At 34.2% G+C, this 15,944-nt stretch overlaps 1 protein-coding gene across 10 annotated transcripts in view; it reads right to left on the bottom strand.

Annotated features, from left to right (window-relative positions):
- The window catches only part of UBR2 (ubiquitin protein ligase E3 component n-recognin 2), a 114,786-nt gene that overhangs the window by 57,223 nt on the left and 41,619 nt on the right, over positions 1-15,944 (bottom strand). For 7 of the 10 annotated variants that reach the window (XR_010835098.1, XR_010835099.1, XR_010835100.1 and 4 more), the window contains exons 6-13: positions 14,965-15,103; positions 14,393-14,455; positions 10,262-10,382; positions 8,265-8,372; positions 7,836-7,924; positions 6,645-6,743; positions 1,329-1,492; positions 1,140-1,239 (exon numbers count right to left, since the gene is read on the bottom strand). Coding sequence is in view for 7 of the 10 variants with exons in the window: in XM_067006224.1 (XP_066862325.1) it covers positions 1,140-1,239; positions 1,329-1,492; positions 6,645-6,743; positions 7,836-7,924; positions 8,265-8,372; positions 10,262-10,382; positions 14,393-14,455; positions 14,965-15,103 (883 nt within the window). In the remaining 3 variants the exon portion in view is untranslated. Of the gene's footprint in view, positions 1-1,139; positions 1,240-1,328; positions 1,493-6,644; positions 6,744-6,813; positions 6,913-7,835; positions 7,925-8,264; positions 8,373-10,261; positions 10,383-14,392; positions 14,456-14,964; positions 15,104-15,944 lie in introns of all 10 variants that reach the window. The other 3 variants (XM_059075625.2, XM_067006225.1, XM_067006228.1) reach the window with 1 other exon arrangement.

Below are 15,944 nucleotides of genomic sequence, written 5' to 3'. Positions count from 1 at the left end.
GCCAGATTTTTTTTTTTTTTTTTTTTTTGCGGTACGTGGGCCTCTCACTGTTGTGGCCTCTCCCGTTGCGGAGCACAGGCTCCGGACGTGCAGGCTCAGCGGCCATAGCTCACAGGCCCAGCCGCTCCGCGGCATGCGGGATCTTCCCAGACCGGGGCACGAACCCGTGTGCCCTGCATCAGCAGGCGAACTCTCAACCACTGTGCCACCAGGGAAGCCCTCACTGCCAGATTTAATTCCTGGTTGGGGAACTAAAATCCCACAAGCCTTGAGGCATGGCCCCAAACAAAACCAAAACAACAAAAAACTGGTTAACTATATACCAGTTTCTGCTTCTAGATTCTATTTTGTACACAGAAGTGTTTCCAAAAAGAAAATTAAATGGGGAGAGTTCTATACTATATCATATAAATATGGTATCAATGAAAGAAAAATATGGAAACATTAAGAAGACAAACATTATAGTTTCCTAAATAACTAATTCTTTTTTTTAAAAGAAGATGTTGGGGGTAGGAGTTTATTAATTAATTTATTTTTGCTGTGTTGGGTCTTCATTTCTGTGCGAGGGCTTTCTCTAGTTGTGGTAAGAGGGGGCCACTCTTCATCGCGGTGCACGGGCCTCTCACAATCGCAGCCTCTCTTGTTGCGGAGCACAGGGTCTAGACGTGCAGGCTCAGTAGTTGTGGCTCACGGGCCTAGTTGCTCCACGGCATGTGGGATCCTCCCAGACCAGGGCTCGAACCCGTGTCCCCTGCATTAGCAGGCAGATTCTCAACCACTGCGCCACCATGGAAGCCCCTAAATAACTAATTTGACAATACTTCCATGTAAGCATATTCAAAACAAAACAAAACAAAACAATCTGCAACCCCCAAGGAAAGAACATTAACGGTAACCAAAAGAATAAACAAAGTACAGCAGATGTCAGAACCTCTGCTGGGATCTCATGCATTCTACACCTTTCTAAGAGTTTCCAATTAAGAGGAGCTTCTTGATCCAAATTGTAGCTATCCAAATTATTCTTTTAAAAATGTGCTCAGTATGAAACAAATGCATAGACAGAAAGGTATTTAGTTCAGAGAACCAAAAAAGGGGGAAAGTAAATGTTTCACTTTTGAAATGTATCAGCTTATACATACCTGCATACATTTGAGTAATTCCAAAAAGGCATCAAATCCTTCTAGGAACTTCTGCCTCAGATCATCTGACCATTCAGTTGGTTTGCTAATTAACACATACCTGAACAAGACAAAAACAGCAATGAATATATGGACAAACAATGACCTTTTACAAGTTGCAACTGGTTCAATAATTAAGTGAAAACTTACTTAAGATCTAAAATAAGGCTCTGAACTCTCCTAAACTTGAAGGCTTGTAAAGCAGTATATCGTTCAAACTGAAACCTGCCCTGGGAATCTCGATGTCTCAAATGATCCATAAAAGTCTTAATGATAATGGTCATTAGGTTTTCTTCTGTGATGAGCATCCGAGCCTAGGACAAAGTATATCACAGTACACGGTAATAAAAAACTATTTACCATAAAGCTAAAAAAAAAAAAAAAAAAAAAAAGTCACCAACATTGGTTAGCTCTTTCAGTTTATACCTTTTTCAACACAACTATGTAACATAAATGCATTTTTGTGTATTTCTAAATAACAATTACTTACTCCAATTGCCACGCGTATGAAGCAACAATTATATCACGGAGAAAGATGCCAGAATGTAAGAAGACAGATCCAAGGCTCATTATTCAAAGACAACTCAGGGTGGGGGATCTGAACCAGGCTGCAAATTTTCCTTAACTGAGACATTTAGACACCTATAATGGTATGGTATAATTATTCTAGGATCCACAGGTTTATATCACAGATTCTGTAGAACTCAGTATGAAACCATATTTCCTCTTAATCTTAGTTGAGATTTATTTTTTTGTTTTTCTTTCTATATACAGATATACATATTAATGTATTTTTGAATAAGCAAATACACTTAAATGATGCAAAAAAACAGGTAAAAAGTTAAGTCTCCTAGCTCCCAAAGTCCCCCTTGCAAAGGCAATCTCTGTTAGCAGTTTTCTTGCATATACTTCCAGAGACGGTGTGTATATAATATATACGTGTATGCATATATATACACACATATCTACATTTATTGTACATGGATAACTGTTATTAAGTAGATATAGGTGTGGGTATGTATAATGGTCTCCCCCCTTGCCCAAAGGATAGCATATTATAAACACTGTTCTGCACTTGGTTTTTTCACTTGATATATTTTGGAGATTGTCCCATACCAGTTCATATAAATTCCCTCATTCTTTTTAATTATCCCCAGTACTCTTTTCTATCATACTTTATTAGCCAGGCCCTTACTGGTGAGATATTTGGGTTTTCCCCAGTCTTATGCTATTTATCACAAAAGATACTGCAACAAATATCTACTATGTACAGTTGCAAGGATATTTATAGGATAATTTCCTAGAAGTGAAATTACTGTGTTAAGGTGTATATACATTATAAATTTTGACTGATATCACCAAGCCCCTCAAAGAAGACAAAACAATGCAGAAGTTAGATGTCTAAGTATTCTAATGTAGAGGTTAAGTTGTAAAGTCATCAGATAAGGAGAAAATCGATATAGTTAAACATACCTTTGAAAAACTCTTAAATCATCATCCCATTGCCAGGACTTAGGCCCCCAAAAGCTCAAAAGTCAATAGGATTAATTTCTGTTAATTTTCCTAGACAGTGAAGACTAAGTTCAAGTTCGAAGGAGGGGAGGTGTTGACAAGTTAAGTAAAAGGATTTTCCTTCTAGTTTGCTATATTAGTCAATTTTGAGACAATTAAATGAGTATATGTGATTTGACTGACTTAAGAAAAAACTCTGGTCTCAGGGAAAAGCTTTTACTATTTCGCCATCAAGCATAATGTTTGCTTTGGGTTTTTACTTTTTGCTTTGTTTTCAGGTATTTTATCAGATAAAATAAATTCTTTCATTCCTATTTCATTTGCTATGAGGTATTTTTCATTTGTTTTAAATCATGAATTCAGGAAAAGCATCTAATATGATCTTTTCTCTCCTTTTTGTCTATTAATAAGTTGAATTACGCCAGTTTTTTTTTTCAAATGGTATACTACTCTTGCGTTAAGGAAATAAAACCAAACTTGGTTGTGATGTATTATCCGTTTTCTATATTGCTTGATTCAATTTGTGCAACCTCATTTGTGAGAGAGATTAAATGGTAATTTTCTTTTCTTGTAATTGTTGGGTTCTGGTATCAAGATTACAGAGGACTTTAGAAAAAGTTATATAAGACAGGTATTATTTTTTTCTTAAATATTTGGAAGAATTCCCCGGTATAGCCTTTGGGCCTGGGGACTTCTTTGTGAGAAGATTTTTATATTAATTAAAAATTTCTATTTCTTGTTTCTCTTCTAATGACCTGTGTTTTTTTCTTAGGGATTTGTTAATTTCATTCAAATTTCCTATTATATTAATTTGATCCTAATATTGCCTATTTTCTATTTAAAATCTGTAAGATTTGTAGTTTTTTGTAGTCCTTTTTAAATAAAAAATTTTGTTTTTCTTATTAGACTTTCTAGAGATCTACCCCCATCCCCTTTTTTTTCAAAGAAAAATCTTTTTTGTACATTTACTTTATTTTATTAATTTCTGTTCTTTACTATTTCCCTTTTTCTACTTTCTTTACACAAAAAATATAAGTACTTGTATTACAATGGCCTTCAAGGTCTGGCACTAATCCACTCCCATGTTCCCCTTATCCCCAGACTCAATGACCTCATGGATCATTCTCTTCCTCACTCACTCTAGCAACACTGGCCTGTTCTGGGTTCTTTCTTCCAAAATGCCAAGTGCACATTCATCTCAGAACTTTGCACTTGCTGTTCCCTCTGCCTAGGAGGCTCTTTCACCAGTTAGTCACATCACTCACTCCCTCACGTCTCTGTTCAAACACCACATCTCTGAGAGAGAGGCCTTTTTTGATAACCTTGTATAAAATATGACCCTTCCACTGTCACTCTCTAACCCCTTAACCTGCTTTCCTACTTTACAGCACTTCTCAACATTTGATTTATAATAAATATATAAATATGTAAATATTAATATACATCTGTCTCTCCCCAATTGCACTATAAATCCCATGGGAACAGGGTCTTTTGTCTTTTTTGTTTACTGCTATATTTATCTCCAGAGCCCCAAACAGTGCCTAGTTAATAAAGGTGCTAAATAAATATGCTCTGAATAAATGAATACATGTTATTTTTCTAGTGCTTCTAACTAAAGGAGTCAGACAAGAAACATAAAAGGTTGAAATATCAGAAAAAACCAAAAATTATTATTTGTAGATTAACTAGAAACTCCAAGGAATCAACACAAAATATTAGAGAAAATGTTAATACGAAAACCAGACTGATACAAGATGGATATATAAAAATCAGTAGTTTTCTTACATATTAGCCGTAGTGAGATTAAAAATGTGAATAATTTACAACAGTGTCAAAAATATAAAACATAAACACTTTTAGGACAAGTTATGTTCCTAGATGGGGATACTCAATATTGCAAAGATATCAGTTCTTCCCATATTATCTATAAATACAACATCTTTTCAGTCAAAAACCCTAATGTGGTTTCTGAAATTGACAAACTGATTTTAGTTCTTCTTTAAAGAAAAGCCTGGGCTTCCCTGGTGGCGCAATGGTTGGGAATCCGCCTGCTGATGCGGTGGACACAGGTTCGTGCCCGGGAAGATCCCACATGCCATGGAGCGGCTAGGCCCATGAGCCATGGCTGCTGGGCCTGCGCGTCCGGAGCCTGTGCTCCGCAACGGTAGAGGCCACAGCAGTGAGAGGCCCACGTACCGCAAAAAAAAAAAAAAAAAAAAAAAAAAAAAGCCTAAAATAATTAAGAATTTTTTTGAAAAGAATAATGAAAGAAGATTTAGCTCTATAAAATATCAAAATGGAATAGTAAGCTAATATTATTAAAACTGTGTATTGGCATGGAAATGGACAAAAGGATCAAGGGAGGAGAGAAACAGATTTGAATACACATGGGATTGTCTCAGAGGCTTCTCAAACTCATCCCTGACTAAACTGAAAGCAACACTTTCCCTTTTTGTAAGTTCTACTCATTCTCCACTTGGTTACAAAAGTCAGAAACCCAGAAATCACCTTTATATTTTCCCCTCAAACCCAACAACCAATCACTCACCAAATCTAATATTCCTCAAACCCAACATGTGGCCCATCAGTAGATTTCACTACTTACACAACTCTCACAACTTCTATACCGGCTGAAACAATCCCCACAGGTTTCCCACATCCACTACTGCTCCTGCAAATTTGTTCTCCAAATTACAAGAAGCATCATCTTTAAAAAATCCCAAATGTGATGATATAAGTGCCACCTAAAACTCTTCAGTGCCTTCCAATGTTCTTAAGAGAAAAACCAAAATCCTTAATTTGGCCCCAAATATCTCATTACTGGCTAAATAGACTTCAGACAGCTTCAACTGTCCTAGAATATACCCTTGAACATAAAAATAATCTGGGGAAAAAACAGTCATTAAAAAAAGAAGCTGGAACATAACACCTTGTTAATAAAATAACTGTAGAATACTCTTAACTCCATACAATTAGGCCCTTGCCTATGTTTCTGGTCTCATTTAACTCCGTGTTCAAGGATCTTCGACCGTACTTCTTCCCTTCTCTTCCCTTCCCTTTTGTAACTTCAGGATTTTCTCAAGTGTTGGTTCCTATGCATGATTTCTCTTCACGTTCCTACATAAAGTTACCTTCCCTACAGAATCCTCTTCTGAACTGTTGGAAAAGGTCAGATCTCTCCTACTCTCTCAAAACAAAAGAACTCTTCAGTTTTTATTATAATATTAATTACCACTTATGTGAGTCTTTCCCTCCCTACTGTAAGTTCCATGAGCGCAAGGCCCATGTCTGTTCACCATTCATTTCCAAAACCTAGAATTGTGCCCAATAAATAATAGGTGCTCAGTAAACTTTTTTTAATGAATTAAATATTAATAAATTATTCAATAGAACTAAAACATAGTGATGCCTCCTGGAACAAACAGTGAAACTTCGTACAAGATCACCCAATCATCATGATTCAATTGCCTTAGTTACCCCTTCCCTTAGCAGGGAAAAGGAGGCTTCTTAGAATGTGAGATTATATACAATATGCTGTTTCTTTTTTTGGCTGCACCACGCAGCTTGCAGGATTTTAGTTCCCCGACCAGGGACTGAACTTGCAGGCAGTGAAAGCACTGAGTCTTAACCATTGGATGGCCAGGGAATTCCCACAATATGCTGTTTCTAATGGATAAATTTGTTAAACTAATGAGTTTAATTTTAACTCATCAGTTCAAAACCTCGGGGAAGTACTATGAGAAAGTACAGATTAAGTTCAAATGACTTTCCCCCTCCAGATTACACATTCAAAGATACATGTTCTAGTATGACTGAAGGCATCTGAAGTCTGATCACTCATTAATAAAATATTTTTCTATTCAGGAATATACAGATCTCAGTTCTCTATTATTTTAAGGCTTTACTTCTTCTAATGGAAAACAAGAAAATTCTTCTTAGTCTTTTAGTACTTACAAGTGAAGGGACTGTGAAAATCTGAACCGAGAGGTCTGCGATTGAAAACTCTCTGTCGTGGTCATCTGTCACATAATCACTCTGCAAACGCTCATAGTTCTATTAAGAAGGCAAAAAAAGGCAAGGAGTGCCAACTATCAGTTACAAAGAAAAGGCAAGCACTACTCACCAGAGTAGGTGCGGTGAAGAACTGGACAGACAGAGCAGTCACGGACACTGCTCGCTCGTGATCATCCTCCATAAAATCTCTCTGCAACTGCTGGTAATTCTAAACAACAAGGGGGAGATTCACCTCTAATCCACAATGACCAATGTTTAAGGATTATAATGAAAAATCAGTGCTGGAGGAGTCAATAAGATATTCTATGAGAATGATAACTGGAATGTACCACCTAAACTCTGTGTAAATATTGATTCACTGTACAATCTTCTTTAGCACAATGGCAATTTGTGAGCTGAAACAGGAGTAACAGCTACTAAAATCCTGGGACGTCACTGTACACGGGTGGAGCCAAATCACAGTAGCTTTACACTGTCTCTGATGAAACCAGACTTTCATTACTTCTGGATGCCTATCAGCGTCACCTGATGGCTCTTTCAAAGTATACATGCTTGGGCCCCATTCTTGGTGAATCTGCTTCAGTAGGTTTGAGAACGGAACGCAAACACATGCATTTTGAAAGTGTTCCCCAAATGATTCTTGTATGTTTCCTTGGTTAATAACCCCTAATTCAGGTGAATAAAAAACCCAAGCAGTTAACTTAATTGCATGCTGCTGAAAGGGAGAAGAACATAATTCAATAATATCGACAACTTAGAGTTATGATTCTTAAATCACATCCAAATATACAGGTCGTTTCAACTAAAATTATCTTTTCTTACACAAAATTTAATAGGAATAAATTAAATGACACAGGTTTAAAGTCTTCATTTATAATTTCACATCATACACACTATGTAGATGGATATCCACATTATCATGGCAGATGATAAACAAGAAAAACCTCACTGCTAGAATTTTATTCTATTGATGAAAGATAAAAAGATCATTTATGAAGTTTCTTAGAATTTAAAATCAACGCACTGACATATTACAGCTGTTAATTTTACAAACACTGGATACAATCATGGACTACAGTTACTCTGTATACAATCTATTTTGTTAATCTTCAAAAGTGAGAAACTACTTACCTTTGCAAATCGAACAGCAAACAGTTTCTTGTATTTCAAATCCATAAGTAGACTGCTCATGAACAACTGATGATAGACACTCCTAGCACCTTTTACAAAAAGAGCAGATGTAAGATAAGGATATATCAAACAAGCCAAAAATTACATTTCCAAAGTTTTCATATGATCAACTGTATTTTAAGTGTCAAGAGCAACACTCTACATGTGTTCCTTAGTCAGTTTTTCTAAATATATTTTTCAAACAAAACATAAAGGTGATTTGATTTGGATCATGGATCCCCAAATCTGTTTTTCCCCAAAGAATAAGACTGCATGTGTTAATTCTAAAAACTATAAATATATTAAATACCTCCCCAAATGAAAAAGAAACCAACATCCCAATTACCTGTGTAAGTTCCCCTATACCTTAAAAGTAGTTAAGATACGTACCTTTCCACAATTTGGAATCACTAAGCATCAACCTATCCACTAGAGAAGAGTTTTCACCATTTGGTCCTTCTTGTAAGCCAACTTGACATAAAATTCGGCGAAGACCATCTTAAAACAAGAAGAAAAGTAGTCAAGAAACAGTAACTTCAAATATTAAAACAAAATGACATATTAGTAGAAATTTTCAAATGGATCTACTATAGAATCTTACTTTTTTAAAATTAAAGGTCAAATTTATTCAGAAAAAGTAAACATATAACTATTTTATTAACATGTTCATAAAATGGAGAAAAATTCCAAATCTTGCATTATACACCAACTCTTATTCCAGAATACCAAAATACATGTGTATCAGAACGGCAATGACCTCTTATGCTGTGAAGAATTTAAATAAACAACAAAGAACCCAAAAGCCACTGAAATAAACATGGTTCTTTAAGCATCTTTGCTAATTAAACAAGGCTACAGTAAAATTGTTACATATCCCATGATAACTGAAGATAGGTATAATATAAAATTGTGCTACCATTTAAAAGAAAGAACACATTACCTCTGTACTTTAATATATACCAGTCCATTTTATTAATGTTATGCAAAATGTTCTTCATTAAACAAAAATACACCATGTACTTATGTATACCTACTATATGAGGGGCTTTGGAAGGCAAATTCCTTTATATTCTAAATGCTAAACCTAAAAACTATATATAAGCATTAACAAAACCAGAACTTTAATACTTTCTAGTTTCATATTTTGTACTTAAAATCACTGTTTTTAAGTCTTCTACAAGCATGCAAAATAATTGGAAAAAAAAAGAGTAACTTTAAAATTTAATTATAAGAGTCACCAAATAGAAATTGTTTACAAGGCTAAAGAGAAGACTTTATATATGAATTAAATAATAGATGATAAGGTCTTTAAATTGTTGATGGTAAATAAATTTTCTCAAAGAAAATCTTCAGCAGAAAACTGCTTCCATGATACTATTCATTAATGCTGTAGCACAGTACTTGGCATACAGATATCCAATGGAAAACACCAAAGCCAAAAAAAAAAAAAAAAAAAAAGAGGATGAGAGAAAGAATTGGAAAGACATTTAGATTAAACAAACACGTTCTCCTAAATTTCCACACCTCCATATTTTCACCTGTCCATTCAGTGTGGCACTACTCTTTCTAGTAGCCTTTTAATACAAATGTTTTAGAAATTTTCTTTATAGCAAACATTGGAATGTCATTTATTCAAACCACTTCTCTTGCCTGAAGAACAGTATGACAGCTTAGATCTATTCCTAGTTTATTCTTCAGTGTTACACAACAAACTTGTATTTTTGGCATTGGACGTGAAGGTTCTTAATTCTGTTTATCACTACTTTTAAAAGATTATCTAATTTGTAGACTGTGGAAAAACAAAAACTCAAATACACAGTAACTTCAAATTTGCAAATTTTCAGGGTTGCAAATTATTAGTAACCACAAGTCATAGAAGTCAAAACAAAGACATCCTTTAAACAGTTAATCATTTAGGTTTTATATACAGTAGTATTATACAGCTTGCTTTGTGGAAGAGAATTCCACAGGATACGCCATTAAGATATAGGTTCTTTGGGCTTCCCTGGTGGCGCAGTGGTTGAGAATCCGCCTGCCGATGCAGGGGATACAGGTTCGTGCCCCGATCCGGGAAGTTCCCACATGTCGCACAGCGGCTGGGCCCGTGAGCCAAAGGTTTTATTAGCATATTATAGTCATTTACAATTGTTTAACCCACTGTTTCCTGCATTTATTTGAACACAGACTCCTCTGTATGCATATAAAAAAGATCCCGTGGACCAAAATTGGGAAACAGATTTTTTTCTATGTATAAAGATATTATGAGATGATATTTTAAAACATGAAACTAAAGCAAAAAAACGATTCCACTTGCTATTTTTTCCAAAACCGTTTTGCAAAGGCATATGAGTTCATTTTTAAGTCAATTAGCACAAGTATGAACCTACCTGAATATCCAATAATACTTCCCAGCCAAGACAAAAGTTTCAAACCAAAATTCTGATGTGCGACAATAGACGAATGCATAACTTGAACTTTGAGTGGCTTTGTCTGTCTACTGGTATTCCTCTTAAAAAGAAATGGCAGGATGAAAAAACAAACTTAAAAAGGCTATTTTAGAGAAAGAAGTTAATATTTTTATTTAATATAGCTACACTCTCATCATTCTAGGGGAGTTTTTCCTGTATGTGTGTAAGAAAAATACCATGCGGCTTGCTTTACTCAGATTCTAATTTTCTAGAAGGAATCTTAGCATTCTTACAAAAAAGTAAGAAGTTACAGCTTTAAGTAATCTGAATTTTTGGTCTTATATTTGAAAATCTGCCCCACCAATTATAAATTATTTAAATGCTTAAATTGGCTTTATGTCTTTAAACTAATTTTTTAATGTAATCACACACTAATTTAAATAATTTACTTCACTGCACAAATGTGATGTTATCAATACTTTAAAAAAATTGTAGTAAATACACACAAAACTTTCCAACTTAGCCATTTTTAAGTGTGAAGTTCTGTAAAGCACACATTGTTGTATAACCAGTCTCCAGAACTCTCTGTCTTGCGAAACTAAAACTCTGTACTCATCGAACACTCCAGGTACCTCATACAAGCAGAATCATACATTATTTATAATATCTTTTTGTGACTAGCTATTTCACTTAGCATAATGTCCTCAAGGTTCATCCACACTGTAGCATGTATCAGAATTTTATTCCTTTTTAAGGCTGAATAATATTCTATTGTATGTATATAGACTTTGTTTATCCATTCATCCACTGATAGACACTAAAGTTGCTTCTACCTTTTGTCTACTGTGAATAATGTTGTTATGAACACGAGACCCTGCTTTCAATTCTTTTGTGTATATACCCAGAAGCAAGACTGCTGGATCATATGGCAATTCTATTTTTAATTTTTAGAGGAACCACCATACTGTTTTCCGTAGTGGTCACACCATTTTACATTCCCACCAATAGTGCACGAGGCTTCCAATTTTTCCATATCCTTGCCAATACCTGTGATTTTCCGTTATTGTTTTGTTGTTGTTGTTTGTTTTTAATAGCCATCGTAATGGATATGAGGTGGTTATTGTGGTTTTTACTTGCATTCCCCTAGTGATTAGTAATACTGAGCATGTTTTCCTGTGCTTTGGCAATCTGCATATCATCTTTGGATAAATGTCTATTTAAGTCTATCAAAACTTAATTTAACAAATTTACCCCCCTTTTCCTTTTTTGCTTGGATCATCTTTCTACCCACCAGTTCATCCCATCTCCATAACCCACATTAACACAGTACACCTCTGCATACTTTATCCATCTATATGTATTATATATATACACATTTATAAAGATTTTTATTTGGGATACTACACATTTTCTGTCGCATCTTTGTGTTAAGTTTTTGGGTTTTTTTTGTTAATGACTCATAATATTCTGTGGTGTGGATTTATTTAGAAATTCTTTAGAGAAGGGCATTCATAGTCTCTTTGTTTTCAGTCTTCTATGGCTACAGAAAACGTAGTACTGAACATCTCTGTACACACACTAACGGGAGCTTATATTTTTAGAAGATAAATTCCTAGGAGAGATAATAGATGTTACTAGATTGTTTTCCAATTATATGGTAGCAATTTATTTTTACACTAGTATTTCTATTCTCTGCATCTCTGCCAGCAAGGTATTTTATCACTCTAATTTCTCCATCTTGTTGGGTATGAAATCTCCGTCACTTTACTAAACTAGGGAGTTTGAGTCTCTTTTTACATATATTTACCACCTAGATCTTCTCTGTTGTGACTGTCTTTTCATACCTTATGTCCATTTTTCTATTTTGTTGTTTGCTCCCTATTTGATAATCTATGAGTGCTCTGTTTATCATAAACATTAAATGTCTGTCCTTTGTGTTAGAAATAATTTTTCTAAATCTACTGTCTACTGACATTTTAAATAATATTTTGCTATGCAAATTTTTTATGTAGCCAAAAAAAAAAAATTCTTTTCTAACTCCTGGGGTTCTAGTTTTGGTTAAGAAGCTCTCCTCCTCCCTTAGAATGTACTTGTTTCCTAGATTTTCCTCATACTAGTATCTATTTCTGGACTTTCTATTCTATATATGCATATAGTATATCTATGCAGACACTACCAGAGATTACAAGTATTGATTTTTTAGGGAAAAACTGAAATAACACTATGAAGCAACAAATGTAAAGGGAAAAAAAACACCTTCTCCTTTACACCTGGATTCATCTACTGTAAACACTCTATTCCAATTGCTTTATCATTTGCACATTATCTTTCTTTCTCCAAACAAACACACACAAGCATTATAAAAAACAAAAACAAAAAACCACTGAAGGTTAAGTTATATGCATAATGTCCCCTTATCCCTAAAAACTTCAGTATACATTTCCTAAGAATGGGAATGTTCTTTTTATACTACCACAGTATAGTTTCTGATGTATTATTAAATTGAGTATGTCCAGTTATCAATAAAGAATTTCTTAAATAAGACACAAATTCATGAAGAGAAAAATATATTTTGCTACATTAAAATTAAAGCTTTTGCTCAAGGAGAAGCATCACAAATAAGCTTAAAATAAGTCACATATTAGGAAAAGATATTGCAACAAAAGATCAGGATTATGTAAAGAGCCCCTACAAATGAGTAAGAAAAAGACAAATAACCTAACAACAAAAGAATGGGTAAAGGGTATGAACAAGAAATTCAGAGAAAACTTAAATGACCAATACAATAAATATGAAATAAGATAACTCAGTAATCAAGGCAGTGCAAATTTAACTGATGAGATGCCATTCATACACATCAGGTTGGCAAAATTTAAAAAATTTGACAATATATAGTTTTGACAAAGTGGTAGAGATATGGGAACTCTACTTCAATGCTGGTTGGAATGTATATTGGTACCACCATTTTGGAGATTAACTTGGCAAAATCTAGTATAGCTGAAAATGCTCAAAAGCTAACAACTCAGAAACTCCATTTCTTGGTATATACCCTAGAGAAACTTTTGCTTCTATGCAACAAGAGGACAAAAAAATGACCACAGCAGGACTGATAGTTATAGAAAAAAATTGGAAATATCCTAACTGTCCATCAACTGGAGAATGGAAAAATTATGGTATAGTCATCAATGGAATACTTACAGATACATGTATCAACACAGATAAATCTAGAAACAACACTGAAATGAAAAGGCAAATTGCAATATAATACATTATGAATCCTGTTATATAATGTTTAAAGACTTCCAAATCAATACATATAATATGGATGGATATTTAACAGATGAAATATAAAGGCATGTATGAAAACGAAAGATAAATTAATGAAAGTAGTTATCTCTAGGGAAGGAGGAAGGGGAATGGGATTTAGAAGGGATAATACAAGGGCCTCTATACTACTTTATTTATTTAAAATATGTATGAAGAAAATAAGGTATAATGTAGCACACAGGCATTTACTGTTACCTCTATTTTCATCTGTATATTTAAAATATTTCACAATATATAAAATTATATTTTAAAAGGACATTTACATAAAATGCAGTTACATGGAATAGTTAAAAACAATAAATTCTAACTTTTAAAAATTAATCTGAATGTGGGGAATAATTTTCTTTCAGATAAATTATACACTAAATGCTATTAGGATATGCAGCATACCTTGCTATTAGGTACCAAGAAACAACTTCCCTTGAATTCTAATCTTGGTGCTAAAGGCCAGTTTAATTCCTAAAAAGTAATGTGAAACCCTATCAAAAACAAAACAGAAAGCAAAAAACTTTCTAAGACGTCTCTGATAAAAAAAATAAGAAGACAGAAATATATACATATATATCTCATCTAAACATTCATTTTCTGTATCAATCTTACATAGCTTAAAAAAAACTAGATAAAGCAATAAGCAATGCTCAAGTAACATATTTAAACATGATTTTTGATTGATGTGGCTTTATATTCAGGAAGGCAGAAAAATGTGTTCATATACACCAAAATGTGGGACTAGTTTTATACTAATAAAAAATAAGAGTGTAGACATATTTTTAAATTACTTACCACAATTACTGATTTTGCTTGTTCGCAATACTGGAAGTCTCCATATCGAACAGACCTACGTCCCTGTAAATAAAGATATTTGAAATTAACTTGTAAAAATATTTATATTCAGTATTAATAACTTTTGAAACAGTAAACAAATAAACACAGTGTTATCTGAGCACATAACAACTCTGGTCAATTTTTAATATCTACAATGTTTATTTATTAATTTAAAAGTATATTAAAATATTTTCCTTCAAAGCTATCCTAACATTTTTCAAGCCATTAATAAGTTCAAGTTGTTATCCTTGAACAACACAACATTTATTCTTCTAGGCTCCTATAATTTCTATTTTCATAATTGAATATTTCTAACCATGGTGTAGGATGAGAGCAACTATATCTATGTTTCCTTCTAAACTTTCTGACAAGAGCTTACAGTTATACCCAATAATATTTGGGTCAATATTCATATGAAATTAAAGAAAAACAGCCTAGACATATATAGCTCTAACTCAATTTTCTAAGATAACTTATCTGTATTAAAAGTTTAATTTATTATGTGACATCAATATAATGAAATTACTTACATCTCGATCTACTGTAGTTGCAAAGCCAATGGCTTCCTTTTGTGTACAGTTAACAGCTTTCTGAAGAGTATAAATAACTTGTTCATAGGTATGAACCTCATCATTAAACAGCATGCAATAGTAGGTGTCACTCTTCTCTCTGTGGGATAAAACATTAATTATATATTATCTATTTGCATATCACCATGTTCCAGGATGATTTATTAAGAGCACACTTTGTTCTAGGGAACGTGCTAGGTATTAGGTATATACCTATAATGAAGCCATCTGCGGTCCCCACACTCTATGACACTACTAGCTGGTGGAAAAGATAGATACTATACATATAATCTATGTGAACTGGCTTTTGTCAAGAAGAATAGGATGCCAGAGTGGGATAAAACCAGTATGGGAGTTCAGAGAACTGCCAAAGTAATTTGAGAGCTGAAGAATTGGCTATCAGTGGTGCTCAATTGGGGGCAATTCTCCTCTACCCTCCATAGATGACCACTGGGCAATGGGTGGAAACTTTTGGTTGTCATGACTGGGGTGGGAGTGCCACTGGCATCCAGTGGGTAAGGGCCAAGGATGCTGCTAAAAATTCTACAGTCCACCAGTTAGAGCCCATAATATCTGGCCCCCAAAGCCAACAGTGCAAAGGTTGAGAAACCATGGGCTAGAAGAAAGTGAAAGCAAAGGCCCTGAGGTGGCAAAGGTAAATACTGGGAGCTGGAGCACAAGGAGAAAGGAAGAGATTAGTCTGGAGAGAGGCAGAAATCTTAAAGACCTTGTAATGGATTTCGATTTTGCCATCCTAAGGGCAATCAAAGATTTGAAAGAGTGAAATAGGAGCTAAGGTCAGATTTGTCTTAAAGTTCACTTTGGCTATATGTGGAGAATGGACCATGAGAGACACGAGTGGATATGGCAGTCTAGTTAGGGACGTCATGTTGTCCAAGGATGAAATTAACGCAATTTGGACTAGGATAGTAGTAATGGAG

This window comes from Kogia breviceps, chromosome 10, assembly GCF_026419965.1.
Source record: "Kogia breviceps isolate mKogBre1 chromosome 10, mKogBre1 haplotype 1, whole genome shotgun sequence".
Taxonomy (NCBI): domain Eukaryota; kingdom Metazoa; phylum Chordata; class Mammalia; order Artiodactyla; family Physeteridae; genus Kogia; species Kogia breviceps.
This window is presented reverse-complemented; position numbering and strand designations above follow the sequence as displayed.